This window comes from Theobroma cacao, chromosome 1 (assembly GCF_000208745.1).
Source record: "Theobroma cacao cultivar B97-61/B2 chromosome 1, Criollo_cocoa_genome_V2, whole genome shotgun sequence".
NCBI lineage: Eukaryota > Viridiplantae > Streptophyta > Magnoliopsida > Malvales > Malvaceae > Theobroma > Theobroma cacao.
The window spans coordinates 18,435,802-18,449,631 of record NC_030850.1 but is presented as its reverse complement, the minus strand read 5'-3'; the positions used below and the strand labels follow the sequence as shown (position 1 = coordinate 18,449,631).

The window sequence follows — 13,830 nt, the reverse complement described above, 5'->3', positions numbered from 1 at the left end:
TTGTATGTTAATCTCGATATTAAATATAATTTCGTTTGAATATTTCAACAATACGTAAGTTAATTAGTTTCTGTTTTTTTTTTTCCCCGTTTCGCTTTTTGAACTATAATTTAATTTGCCGATTGCCTTCTTGTATGTGAATTGTCTTTCAAAACTCAAACAAAGTTGAACAGGTAGCTAGATGATACCCATCGATGAGAGACTTCTTTCTAAGCATGTATGCATGTTATTTAGACCCCATTAATAATTTTAGTTTTTTTTATTTATGTTTCATTCATTGTTTTGTTTTATATTTGTTTTTACAGAAAAAAATAAAAAATAAAAATATCAACGTAATGGAACTATATATTATCTATTTATAATATTGTATTAGATTTAAGTAATTGCAAGTGCGCATCTGGCCGGAATTATTTTATTTGCGTAAAATGTCTACTACATAAAGAGAACATCGACGAATTACTGAGCAAAAGCACAAACCAAAACATAACAAAAGGACACGACGTCCCGACAGAACAACCATTACTTAGACTGCCACACACTCTTGAGCAGCTATACTACTCTGAAACTAAGTTAAACTAATTATGGTAAATTATTCAAACCGATCAGTTCAAGGAAAATGGATGACACCGGTCCCACTCCCACCACCAGCACCACCTCCAACTCCGGCAGCAGCGCCACCACCAGGACCACCTCCAAATCCGACGCCAGCTAAGCCTCCTACTCCACCTGTACCATCGAGGCCAGTGATACCGCCAACACTCCCAACTCCTCCAATAGGCATTCCGTTTGCTCCAATCCCAGAGTAGCCGCCAACGCCACCATACGTGAGGAAGTTCTTTTGGTCATTGAGACCAGAATCGTTAGGCACATTCCTTGCGCTAGCCTGAACCACTACTAGAGCAAGAACAAGCACAGCACTCCACTTTGCCATCACTTTAATTATACGTAGCAAAACTCTCTATGAATCTCTTACTTTCTATGTTTTGTTTGGTGCTTGATGCATGTGTTGGGAATCTCCTTTTATAGGGGAAAACACCAGATGGGAGACAGTTGCGAAAATTCAATGTAGTTAAATGTGACCGCTAGGTTTTGGTGCCTCTAATATTTTCTTTTGAGGCTTTGCTCTCTGATTGATTTCAATTTTGATAGTTTAATTAAATTATGCTGAAAAAATAAAAAAGTAGTATTATCATCTAACCACTGTCAAATTTAATTACGAATTTTGAGCAGTTCAAACAATTCTTGACAAATTATGAGCAGTTCCTAAAGCAAGTTTTATTGGTTTCTTTTTTTGTCTGAAATTAATATTAAGCAGTAAAACAAGCAAAAGGAAAAATGCCAGACAGGCAATAAAAGGAATTATGTCGGCTGGTCGATTGAGATGAGGAATTTAATGGATGAATTAATAACAATGTAAGTGGTAACAATAGCTTTTTAGGGTCAGTTCTTTCAATTAATTTGTTACAGCTGTAGGTGCTAGTTGAAGAAGAATCTGGTTATCTACTATTCACCAACTGCATTACATTTCTAACTTTCTAAGCCATGTCGTTGATCATATCATCAACCTCTTGTGACAATCAAGTTTGAAGGCTTGAACCTGATAATCCTCCCTCAAATGCCTTTTGGTGAAAGGGAGGGACAAAAACGTTAAACCCATTTTTTGAGGTTGCCAGAAAGCCCTTTTTTGCCCCATTTTTTGAAGCATGCCACTCAACAATAACATTGCATTAATTTCTAGCCTTGTAGGGTTGCAAAACCTAAGTTCGTTTTTCTTTTTTCACCTTTCTGCACCAGAGTTTGCCATGTTGCACGTGAACAAGTCGTAACAAACTCTCCTCTTTCTTGTTTATAGAAATTAATCAGCTGCCACACCTAAAAAAAGGAATATATATATAGACGAAGAATCCGTTTACATCAGTGTAAAACTAATTTAGTTTTACATCTTTGCACATCTTTTTATACGATTTATTTATATTTAATTTTATTAATCTAATTGTTAAATTTCACATTTTATTTACGTAAATCATGCATGTAAATTTTGAATGAATTAAAAATATCTATCTGTTTAATACAATAAAATTTTGACAATTAAAAATATATTGAAGAAAACCTTCTAGATTAATATGATAGTGACAATGGATTGTTGTGAAATTTTTCATGCATAATGGATACAAATAGGTTGTTAAATCTAATGGTCGATTTGTTAAAATATTAAATGTAGATGAAGTTATATAAAAGTGTAAAACTAATTGTTTTTATACCGATGTAACTTGACCCCTCTTTAATTATATATAATATATGTATAGCGTTTACACATGATTTTGGTGACTACAGCATATTTATCAATTAAAGCTTAAGTGACATTGCTATGCACATCAACAGACAAAAGGAAAAGTTAAAACACTCAAAGCAGGACTAAGAGTCAAGCAATGAGGGTAGGGTGAGATTTAGATAGAGATTTCGAGTTTGAATTGTAGTGCTTCTTTTTGTATATATCTATCTATAATCGATAACTTATTTAAATGTACGAATATTGACAACTTCTTTATCGACATAAATGGACATTTTTACTCAATATTGATAGTGATAATGTTATAGCCCATAAGTCAATCAATTGGGTTTAGAAATACATTGGGTTAATTTAAGCATTACATTAATTAATAGAAACTTTTTTTATCTTATGTTTGTAATTGTTATCATTAACTAATAAGATAACGTTCATGGAATAAGATATGTTTAGCAAAAGGAGTTACAAAGTGTTTGTTACTTAAATGAGCTCCAATAATAGTGAAATTCCAAGAGAGGGTGAATTGCAGTCTTTGAAACATTTTACAAGATTGAAAAAGTTTGATATGAATAGAATTTAAAAACTCTTTCAAACTTTGAAAATCAATAAAGTTTGGCTCAAAGTTTATGTGAAAATTTAATTTAAAATAGAAGTGCGAATTTCAGGTAGAGTAAAAAGAGCTTGCACGATTGTTTTATATAAGTTTGGCATCTAACCTACATCATCTCCCTTAGCTTGCTAAGGAGTTTGAAATCCGTTATGAAATATGTCTTTTGAGATTCAAGAATTACCTTCATAAAACCTTTTCAAGGATAAATGAGTACAGAAAGATGAACATTAAACTCAAACAAATGCTACACTTGAAAAATTTAAATGCTAGAGAAGAAACAAATAAGAAATAAATGATTGAAGCTTTAATCCTTTCTTGAAGTTGTGTTTCAGAGTCTTTTTACCTTCATTAATGAAATGGAAGCTTGTATTTATAGTGTTGAAGCCTTTGGAGGTAGTTGGAGGAGCATTAAAAGCAAAAATAGTCGTTTTGCTGTCAATTTTACGCTTCAATGATCACATTATATCGATAAATTTTAAAATGTATCAATACATTAGCTGCATTAAATTTTAAAACCTGTGATAATCTATCAATACATTTTGAGATGTATCGATAGATTCTAGAAAGAATCAATTCTATGGAAAATCTATTAATATATTTTGAGAATATATCAATACATGCAGCTCGATTTAGAAGTTTGAGCATTTTGTTGTGTTAGATTTGTAAGCTTAATAAATAGATATTTAGGAGGAGGTGAATTGAATATTTTAATTTTTTTTTTTAAGTTTGAGACTTAAAAAGCTTTGCTTTAATGAAAAACCTATTTCTTGAAAAACTTTCATACGGAAGAAAACACTTTCCAAGAAGTTTGCTCTATGAAAACAAATGTAAATAGAACATAGAAAAGTTAGACACATTTGTTTTATAGAGGTTCGGTCTTTTTGTCTATGTCCTTTCCCTTAGATCAGTAAGAAGTTTGTAATCCACTATATCTAATGCCTTTTAAGGATTAAGCACAACCTGTACATTAGTCTTTGCAAAAGGCTAAAACTCAACCCTTTTACCTTTTCTATGGTTAAGGTATAACCAAACAACAATGCCTTTTGGAGGTTAAGGTAGAACCTTTTAATTCCATACAGGAATGAAGATATCAAAGCTTTAATGCCTTTAGAAGGCTGATAGTTTCAATGAGTACAAGAGGTTTATAAAAATATAACAAAAGAATAAAGAATGTCAAAGCTCAATGACTGATAGAATGAAAAGATATAAAAATGAGAGAAAGAATTTGATGATTTTAAGGATGATTCTTGTTCTCTCGCTCAAAGGAATGTTTTTTAGCGCCTTCTTATTTGTCAAATCAAGTAGAAAACTTGCATTTATAGTCAAGAAGTCCTTGGGAGCCATTCAAGTCAATTTGTACCAAAAATGGTCATTATTTATGTCTTTTTCACACTTATCTATCTTGAGGTATTGATATTTTATCTCCTAGGCTTCTTGAGTATCGATACTTCCCATTGGGATATCGATACTTTCAAGACAAAATGATTTCTGTTTGAAATGTATCGAGACTTTTCTTTTGGATATTAATACTTTTTGTAGTTGACTCTTGATCTTAGACTCCTCGGGTAGCAAGGTATTGAGACTTGAGGGTTGGTATCGATACAGATGCATAATATGAATGAGGTATCAATACTTTGCTTTGAGTATCAATAGTTTTTACATAGAATGGTTTCTGTCCAAAATGCATCGATACTTTGTTGCAAAGTATTGATACTTTTTAAATAGAATACTCTCTATTCAAAATGTATCTATACTTCTTTACGAGGTATCGATACTCATGACTTATTAGTGTTGATTTTAAGCCAATTAATTAGCATTTAATATTTTCCAAACACTTAGCCATCTTACTTCAAAGTTCATGAGGACTTAAAATATATTTGAAGAACATGTTTTTGCGATTCTAGTCATTTGTTTAAGTCATTTCAAAACTTAAGGTCAATTGTTAAAGCTAACATGTTGAGAATCCATTGATACATTTTGACAATGTTTAGATACATGAAGTTTGACTTTTAAAATTTTGACCTTTTAAAGAACAAGCATCGATATATTTTCATTTTTATCGATACTTAGATGGATGAAACAATACTTGGACAAATGTATCGATACATGTTGAATATGTATCCGTAGATTCTACCTAGAAACCATTTTGAAAGTCTTTTTGAGGTGTTTTATCTTTTTCAAACACTTAGTCATTTGTTTAAATCCATCAAGGGAACTTTAAACTGGTTCAAAAACTGTTAGAAGGAATTTTGATCATTTGTCCTTGTCGTTTCAAAACATAGGATAAATTTAAAACTTATAAAGCTAACATTGTTATAATTGTGAGATCTTTATTGCATCAAAACATTATTCCTATATGTTCCTAGTCAATGCTCTATTGAGATTGAACATTGATAAAACTGAGAGGCCAACACATGGTTATGTTCTTAACTTATAAAGTGAGCAATCATTATCATAAATTGAAATCAATATGGGGATGCTTGAGCTAACATGTGAGTGCTACTTATATGAACAAGTTCATTGAACATGACCCACGTTGAGAATTCCATTTAGTATGTCACTCAAGTATCTATGGAATGAATGCTAATTATGTGACGGTTGTGTAAGTAATCCTTAGACTTGAGATCATTAGGTTACCTTGTATAAGAGTTGCTATATTTAGATACTATCTTAAGTCATCCTATAAAGGATGCACAATAAGATGGACATTAGATATATATAGCATGAAACATATGAAGGTAAATGAAAGAACAATAGCAGATTCATCGCCGTAAGTGATACTAAAAGAAACATCCCAGTGCATCTTGATATGTAATAACTTAAAGGAGTCCTTGACCAATGTAGATTGAGGATTTAGAAGAGAGCTTTTCCAAATCTCATTAAAAGAGTTGATTACAAATATCAAAAGCTAACATGGTAGAGACAATATAAAGTAGACACTGAGCCATGCTTTATGTCTTGTCCGGATATTAGATTCATAAAACAATATTAATTGCATGGTGAGATTACGCACTGGTTGGTTAAGTCAAACCTTTATGACTCTTTTTAACACTTGGATAGTCATGATGGATTGCTAGATGCCAAGCTTGACTTATATGTATGAAGAAATCAATTTTGAAATTGATGATGAATTCAAAAGGGTTGAATTGATAAAGCATTGACTAGGAATTAATAATTTAGGAAAAATGCTTAGATGCAACAGTAACCTCATAATTATAATACTTTATAACTCCTTTTGCAAAGAATGTTTAGTTCGTGGACTTTATCTTTGTAAGTAAATAATAACAATTATATATGAACTAATAGACAAAGAAATCCTTTAAAAATTAAATATAATGTATAAAGTAATCATAAACGTATCATACAACCAACTGATTGGGTATAGAGCATACATCAATTCTAACAATATGGGTTTAAGTCATTCAAGTTTGGGTTATTTTGAGTTCAAGTTTTTGACCTTTTTACAATAAAATCAATTTAAGATAGGGTTTTTATTTTAAATCATTTGGATCAAGTTGATTCAAGCTTTGGTTTGCACCATGTACTATGTCTTCCTATGATATTAAGTGATGAATGGGTATTAATTACATGGTAAGGCTGTCCATTGATAAATTTGAATAGTCACAATGCATTGCTAGATCTCAATTTTAACTTATAAATTCGAACTAATCAATTCGAGAATTGATGATGAATACAAAGGAGTTAGATTCATCTAATCCTAGGTTACCTTGGATTATAGTTCGATTCATCTAATACAACCTTGACATATAAATTTGTTTGATTCATCATATCCAAATTTATTTGGGATTATAGTTCATATTTATTATCAACATGTTAGGAACTTAATGGGTCACATACATTTAAAAGATGTCAATTTAAGAATGTAAAAATTGGAGATTAAGTTGGACTTAATTGAAAGAAGTTACAGACATTAATGACTTAATTGAATGTGTCCGATTATGTATTACAATTTTTTGTAATTAATATAAAAGTTATATTAAACCTAATTCACTACAAGAAAATAAACTTTTACTGATAGAATTGGATTTGTCGAAAAAAATTCTATTGGAAAATATTGATGGATTGTCGACGAAACAGTGATGGAGAGAAGCCCTACAATATGTCGATGGAACATCGATGAATTCTATTCCGTCAGTATAGTTTGTAATTCTTTAAAGCAAATAAAAGCAAAATGTGCAAAGAATACTAGGCACAATCATTTATCAAAATACATGCTCTAAATTTAGTTAGGAATGGAATAATAAAATGGTAGGAAGATAACAATGGAATATTTGTTGGTAATGCATACACAAAATATCAGTGGATTACTAATGAAATTTTCATAAATATCGATAGAATATTTGATTGGTAATGGCTACATAAAACATCAGGAATATAGTAACGAAATTGAATATGCAAATATTGATGAAATATCAATCAGGGATGGCTAAATAAAATGTTAGGGTAATACAAATGCCAAGTAATACTGAAAAAATATCCTTCGATGATGGCTACATAAATTGTCACAAGATTATTGATAGAATTTTCATAAATACCGGCCAAATATTCGCCAAGGATGGTTAAATAAATTGTCAAGAGATTATCGACGGAGAGTTTCATCGGTAACTTGTATTATTTATATGAATCGAGCTCTTTCCCCCTATCAAGCCCAGCCTACAATATGTTTATTATGCCATTCTTACATAAGAATGCATGTTTACTTACTTGGGTACCTCAAAAATCATTAAAGGACGGCAATGTACCAAATGGCACAATTAAGTTGAATTAAGCCTCAAACTAATCCAAATAGATATTTTAAGATGAAATTGAGAATTTTAAAACCCCATAATGACTTAAAATAGTGATTTGGAGTTCGAGGACCGATTTGGAGTCAAATTGGAATTTTCATGACCTAGGGACAAAATGGTTATTTTACCACCTGAGGTTAAACTTGGAATGTTGGAAGAAGTTTTTGATTAAGATTGACTATTTAGAACATAATTTGAGTTTGAGAAGTGAAAAATTTTAATTCTGACATTTTTTCGAGCATAGGGGTAAAATAGTCATTTTACCTCCCAAGGGCAAAATCAAAATTTTACACCACCCAACACTTGTTCAGCACATGGATTTTACCCAATATTATCATGAATAATTTAGAAAATTTAAGTGGTGGAGAGAAATTGCTTAATGGGTAAGTACGACACATGGACCAATGGAATGGTGACACATGGCAAATTTTTGTCCATTTAATATTTTCCTTTATAAAGCCAATTTGAACTCTTCCACATTCATTCTTATGGCTGGCCAAAGCAAGAATAGAGGAAGAAAAGAAAGAACAAAAACCCTAGAGTGAAAATTCAAGAGAAAATTGGTGGATTTCATGTAATCAAGCAATCAAAGGTAAAATTTATTGATTTTGACTTGTGATCTACCTTTCCCATACATTCTTTTGCATTTTCCATGGTTGAATCACATGATTTCATGATGGGTCTCTTGCTGGACGAACACTTAGAGAGAGATTTTGATGGTTGTTTTGGTTAGATTTTAAGATATTCTAGTGTTTTTAGTTTATTGGTGATGTGCAGCATGAAAAGCCAACAAGAAAAATTCACTTCTTCCCATCACCCATCATTGGCCGAATTCTCCATGTGGAATATTGATGATGATTTTGATTTTATTTCAAGTGATTTGGTTAGGAATTAGTGATTTATGGTGAGAGAATCAAGCTTGAAAAATTATATTGTTAGTGAACCCTCCATGGTCGAATTTTCCAAGAGAAAATGTGAGGATGATTTTTGCCATATTTTAAGTTATTTAATTTGTGTTTGATGATTTGGAGTATTGGGAGAAAAATGGAATTATTTGGAGTTGAATTGGACGTATTGGCCAATTAATCGGATGATAGATCGAATTAGGCCAATACCATTTTATTTAGGTACATAATTGAATTTATATTGAACATTGTATTTAGATAGTTACCCAAGTATTTCACATCCCATTTCATGCATTAGTATAAAACCTGAATTGGATTTACAACGATTTAGCACAAATGTAGTAAATGGTTTATTGTGCATTATGTCTAGGTGGTGAGTTTTCTGGCAAAAGTAAAGAGATAGTACTCGAGGATCAAGAATCGAAGTACTCAGAATTCGACTCCAAAAATAGTGAATAACCTTAATATCGTCTTAATTATCTAAAGTAGTTTTTATTCGTTTTTGTGAATTTTATGAAAAATGAGTTTAAATGGTAAATCTTTATGTTTTATAAGCAAAATGTGATTAAATGAAATGATTTTATAAAATTATCTTGAAATTGAAAGATTGTTTTGAAAATGGAGTAATTGGAGACTAATTACTGTGTTATAAATCATGGTTTGAATTGAATGGCTTATGATAATATTGGCATGAATGGTTGAATTGGTAAATGTACTGAAAATGTATGAACTGTTGATTTGCCTTGAGAGGCTGTAAAATAAAATAATTGCCATGTCATGCTATCGCAAAGTTTATTGTATGGTGGGTTTAGCTTGCTGTAGTGGGCGAGTTCTGTGGACCAACCTTTTTGAGGGGCACAAAATCTTGTTATATTCTTACCTCGATTGGGGAGGCTCGTAGGGTAACTCTCGAGGTACAACTTTAGAGTTCACGTCACGCCAAACCACCACGTGAGAGTGAACTCAGCCAACGCCAAGGAACAGCTATGTTTTCAAAATAAAAACATGATTTATGCGTACATGACTTTTTAACAGCCTTGGCAGACTCGGTTGAGATAGCTCTCGGCCAAGGTATCCCTAATAATTGAGTATGAGAATGATTTTGGCACGAGTCAAACTTTTCAAGAAATCATAAGCCTTGTTGTTTATTTGGGTGAAATGAATCTATTTTATCTTATTAAAATGAGTTCGAAATGCTGTGAATCATTTTTATGTTAAACTATTTTATCTGTCTCCATTCACTAAGCTTTAGATATTTTAGATGGTATTTGTTTACTCACGGGGATTATATAATCTTACCACCCTCCTTTCCACCCATTTCAGGCTCAAGATAGTCGGTAGATAGCTCATTTCGTTGAGGGCTACAGTTGGACTTGCATCCTCAAAAACTGTAGGTTTACCGCTTTTGATACTTTTGGTAGTTCGCGGGCCCATGTGTCACTGTAAATTAAATCTTATGCTTAGGTTATCTGTATTACAGTATGTATGAATTTATTTAGCTTTTACGCTACGAAAATTATTTATTGGTAACTCTATAAATATTATTTTATAAGAAAATAGAATATTTATTGAATATTTTTATTATATTTAAATAGTTATAGTTTCACTTTAAATGAATTTTTTAGACATCTAAATTTATTTTGATTATGAAATATGTGTTTTCCACTCGCATACTACATTTTTAGTTGGTTTCGAGATTTTTGAGAAAAAATGACCAAAATGCCCTTGTGAGAAAAAAATTATTTTTATATTGTTTTGATTTGGAAATAGTTTATAATCTCTCAAAACATGATATTTAACAACTGTTGCTCACAGGAGAGTTACGAAAATTGATATTAAAGCCTTGCGAGGTTTCGGTTGGCATTCCGGTCAATGAATGTCTATCGGGACGTCGCGACGGTTGTCACAAGCTCGAGGCGAGTACTTGGTTGTGACACCCCCTATTTCCCCCTTTTACTTTCTCTCTCTTCTCTCTCTCCACCTACCCAAAGCCTCTCGAGCCACACTCACAAGGCCTTACATTGTTGATAGACCATTACCTAGATGTGATCCATCGTCGACCCAACCTTTCCGTTGTTAAACCCAACTTGTTCGCCATCGACCCATCTCCTTTGAATGCTAGATCTATAGCCCTTTGAACCTAGCCAAAAGTACGTTGACCTAGATGGCTAGGAGACTACTACGTGAGTATATCTTTTTTTGAGATGGGTTTCTTTTTTTTTTATCTTTTTCATAATTGTAAAAATGAAAAATGAGGTAATTGTATAGCATTGATATTTTTTTTAAGGTTTTGTGTCTTTGAAATGTTGGGTATGATTTGTGTATTGAACTGTAAGTGTAAAGGAATGAATTGGCATACTAAAATTGTTACATAATGACTAATCAAAGATCAATTACTAACTAGTTTTGTTGTGCCAACCATGGCCTCACCCAACTTTGCATTGCCTATGACGACTACTATAACAAAACCTCTAGCAACTGGAAACGTTAGAGCCAAGAACTTGTTGTTAGTTTAGTACATGTAGGTATACGTATCAAACAAGTAATATAGACTGTAAGTTCAAAATCATATCCCACAAGGATTTGCTTTGAATGTTTCACTAAGTACTAAAATTATACCAAATTAATCTTATTTAAGTAATTCAAATTTGTAGAAAATCAATTACAACTAAATTCAATCAAACACTAAACTAATTAACTAAAACTAAGAAATTCACTAGAGAGGCAATAAATTAAAACATAGAATTATGGGTTCATTCAACATTTCATCTGACATTCGTTTCTCTCAATATTTACATCCATGGATGGTTTTGCTAGCCTAGAATCCAAACTTATGCACAAGTCTTTGTCGAGATTCTTGTATAAATGCCTAAATAATTGGGTCACTATATGTCTATAGTAATCAATTAATTATGGTCCATTAAACTAGTGTTGTAATTTGAAAATGTATGGCATTTAGGCATATGTCTACCCTAATTGCAAATCAGATGACCTATTCTCTAAGTGATGTGAGCATATACAATACAAAACTTAGTTTAATCTAAACTCACTCGATTGAGTCTCATTCAGATTCACAAATCGTTCAATTGTTGGCCAGACAACCAAAAGCTTTACGAACATATTTGAATAAACATAACCATACCCATTCATAATAAATAAAAAGAAACAAATATTCAGATTACATGTTGAAATCCACCACAATCCTTAAGTGAAGAATAGTTTTTTGTCGAATCCAATCTTCGCGTCTCTTACTTTCTTCTTGTTTTTCTCTTTCACAAAACCACTCTTTCTTTTCAAAAAAGCTACCACTCAATCTTCTTTAATGTTTCTACTAAAAAAGCCCTAAAAAATTAAAACTCAAAATGCAGAAAAATAGGAAAAGTGCTAACTCCTCTAGAATTCAGAGCAAGTATTGTCCATGGCAACGTCGTGATGCTTACCTTCTGGCTTTGTGGCACTGACTCCCTTGGACAATTGCTATCCCATGCTGATGAGGTTTTGGCATTGCAGCCTTGAGACTTTAAGGCTGTAGTGTTGGGTACTTTGGTTTCCCTTTGTGCAGATTGCTACAATGCTCAAACTTTGACAAGGTTTTTAAACACTATTCGATAAAAAATGAACAAAGTAATAAACATGAAAGTTGTAACCCTTCTTCTTAGCTTTCCTATGGTTCATGCATCTCTTTATTTGGACTTCTGTAGCTCAAGTTAGGACCAAAATACCATAGCATATTTAGTAAAATTTACACCTAGCCATCCTTATGTGGTTTACTTTCACGAAGCTTTATGCACTTGAGAACCTTCAAAACAAAGACTAAATCAGTGATGGCTTAAATTAAGACTTTTAACATGAAAGTGAGCTAAAATTACTCGATTTAAAGTAGTTCAACATGCATTAAACTTAATAACAAAAAACATAAAAGCTACCTTAAATCAACTTGAAAAACACAAGGACTTAGCTATTTTTAGCAATCAAAATGTGGCAAAATAACTACATATAATAGAGTTATCACACCCCAAAACTTACTATTTTGCTAGTCCTCGAGCAAAACTTAAGATAAAAATAACATAACATAGTTGAAAACATCAAACTAGGAGTAGGTTGCATTAAGTCTGTGATTACCTTTAATTTCCTCATAAATTATCTAGTTTTCCAAACTCAAAGCAAAACACAAATATTATCAAAGCTCACATTACATTTAAATGCAAGCTCATTTTCAAATGGATTCCAATGTATGTGTGAAATCTCTTACAATGAATATCATGCACTTTGGATAGGTTTATGCTTATACAAACTTTAAACTAGTTTATAGTTTCATATGTTTGCTTTCATATCCCTCTCCCCAAATGTAGGCTAGCACCTAACTAAGGATCTTTAGGACTTTATTCAACTTGTAACGTGTGGCTAAGGTCAAGGTCAGATATGGGAAAATATGTAGCTCAAATCACCGTAGCAACATAATTGTTTTAAGACCTATATATCCTTATTTTTCTTCACCAAGTACACCTTGTTTTATTTTCTTTCACTTTTCCTTCATAAAACACTTTTATTATTATTATTCTTAATTCACCACCCCCAAACATGTTTTCTTTCATCAGTAGTAGGATGAATGTTTCACAAAAATTTTGAATTTTATACATTTCATCTTTTCTACCTTTCATTAAATAGCTCAACATATATTTCCTAAAACAATATATATGCTTAAGAGTGAGGGTTGTAAAATTGGAAAATTTCTCAAAGGCTAAGCTAATTCATTCATGTGTTTAATCAAAGAAAAGGACAATTTAAGCGTAAAGGGGTATATTGGAGAAAAAATGTAACTAGGTTAGCTTGAAAGGCTCAATCGGTCAAAGGATAGCCTAAGTCATCTCCTTAACTAAGTATAGCCTATGATTTTGCCTTAAGGAAGAATCAAACAAATTCTAGAACTCCAAACATGGTTTAAAAAATATTTACATTTACATAAGCTTTTCTTAAAGGTACATAATATTTCAATACAAGAGATATAGTGCTCAATTATGGAAATTTCATCCTATCATGATGCTAAACATAAGAATTCACATAACACTTAAACAATATTCATGCTTACTTGAGAAAAAGATTAACAAGATAATTGGTTATCATCATTGGATTGGTAAATCAAGTTCATTGGTACTGTCACGACCCAAACTTGAGGGTCCATGACTGGTGCATGAGCTTGACAAGTGTAACACACAATAT

The 13,830-nt window shown here is 31.8% G+C and overlaps 1 protein-coding gene across 1 annotated transcript; it reads right to left on the bottom strand.

The window, feature by feature from the left end:
• Positions 381–1,004, bottom strand: LOC18612849 (glycine-rich protein 5). The gene has a single exon (XM_007049808.2). It carries the CDS (start codon positions 929–931, stop codon positions 608–610), a length of 324 nt encoding a protein of 107 aa, XP_007049870.1. The 5' UTR covers positions 932–1,004; the 3' UTR covers positions 381–607.

Coding starts and splice junctions, on each gene's coding strand:
- LOC18612849 (XM_007049808.2), bottom strand. CDS start 931: ATGGCAAAGTGGAGTGCTGTGCTTGTTCTTGCTCTAGTAGTGGTTCAG.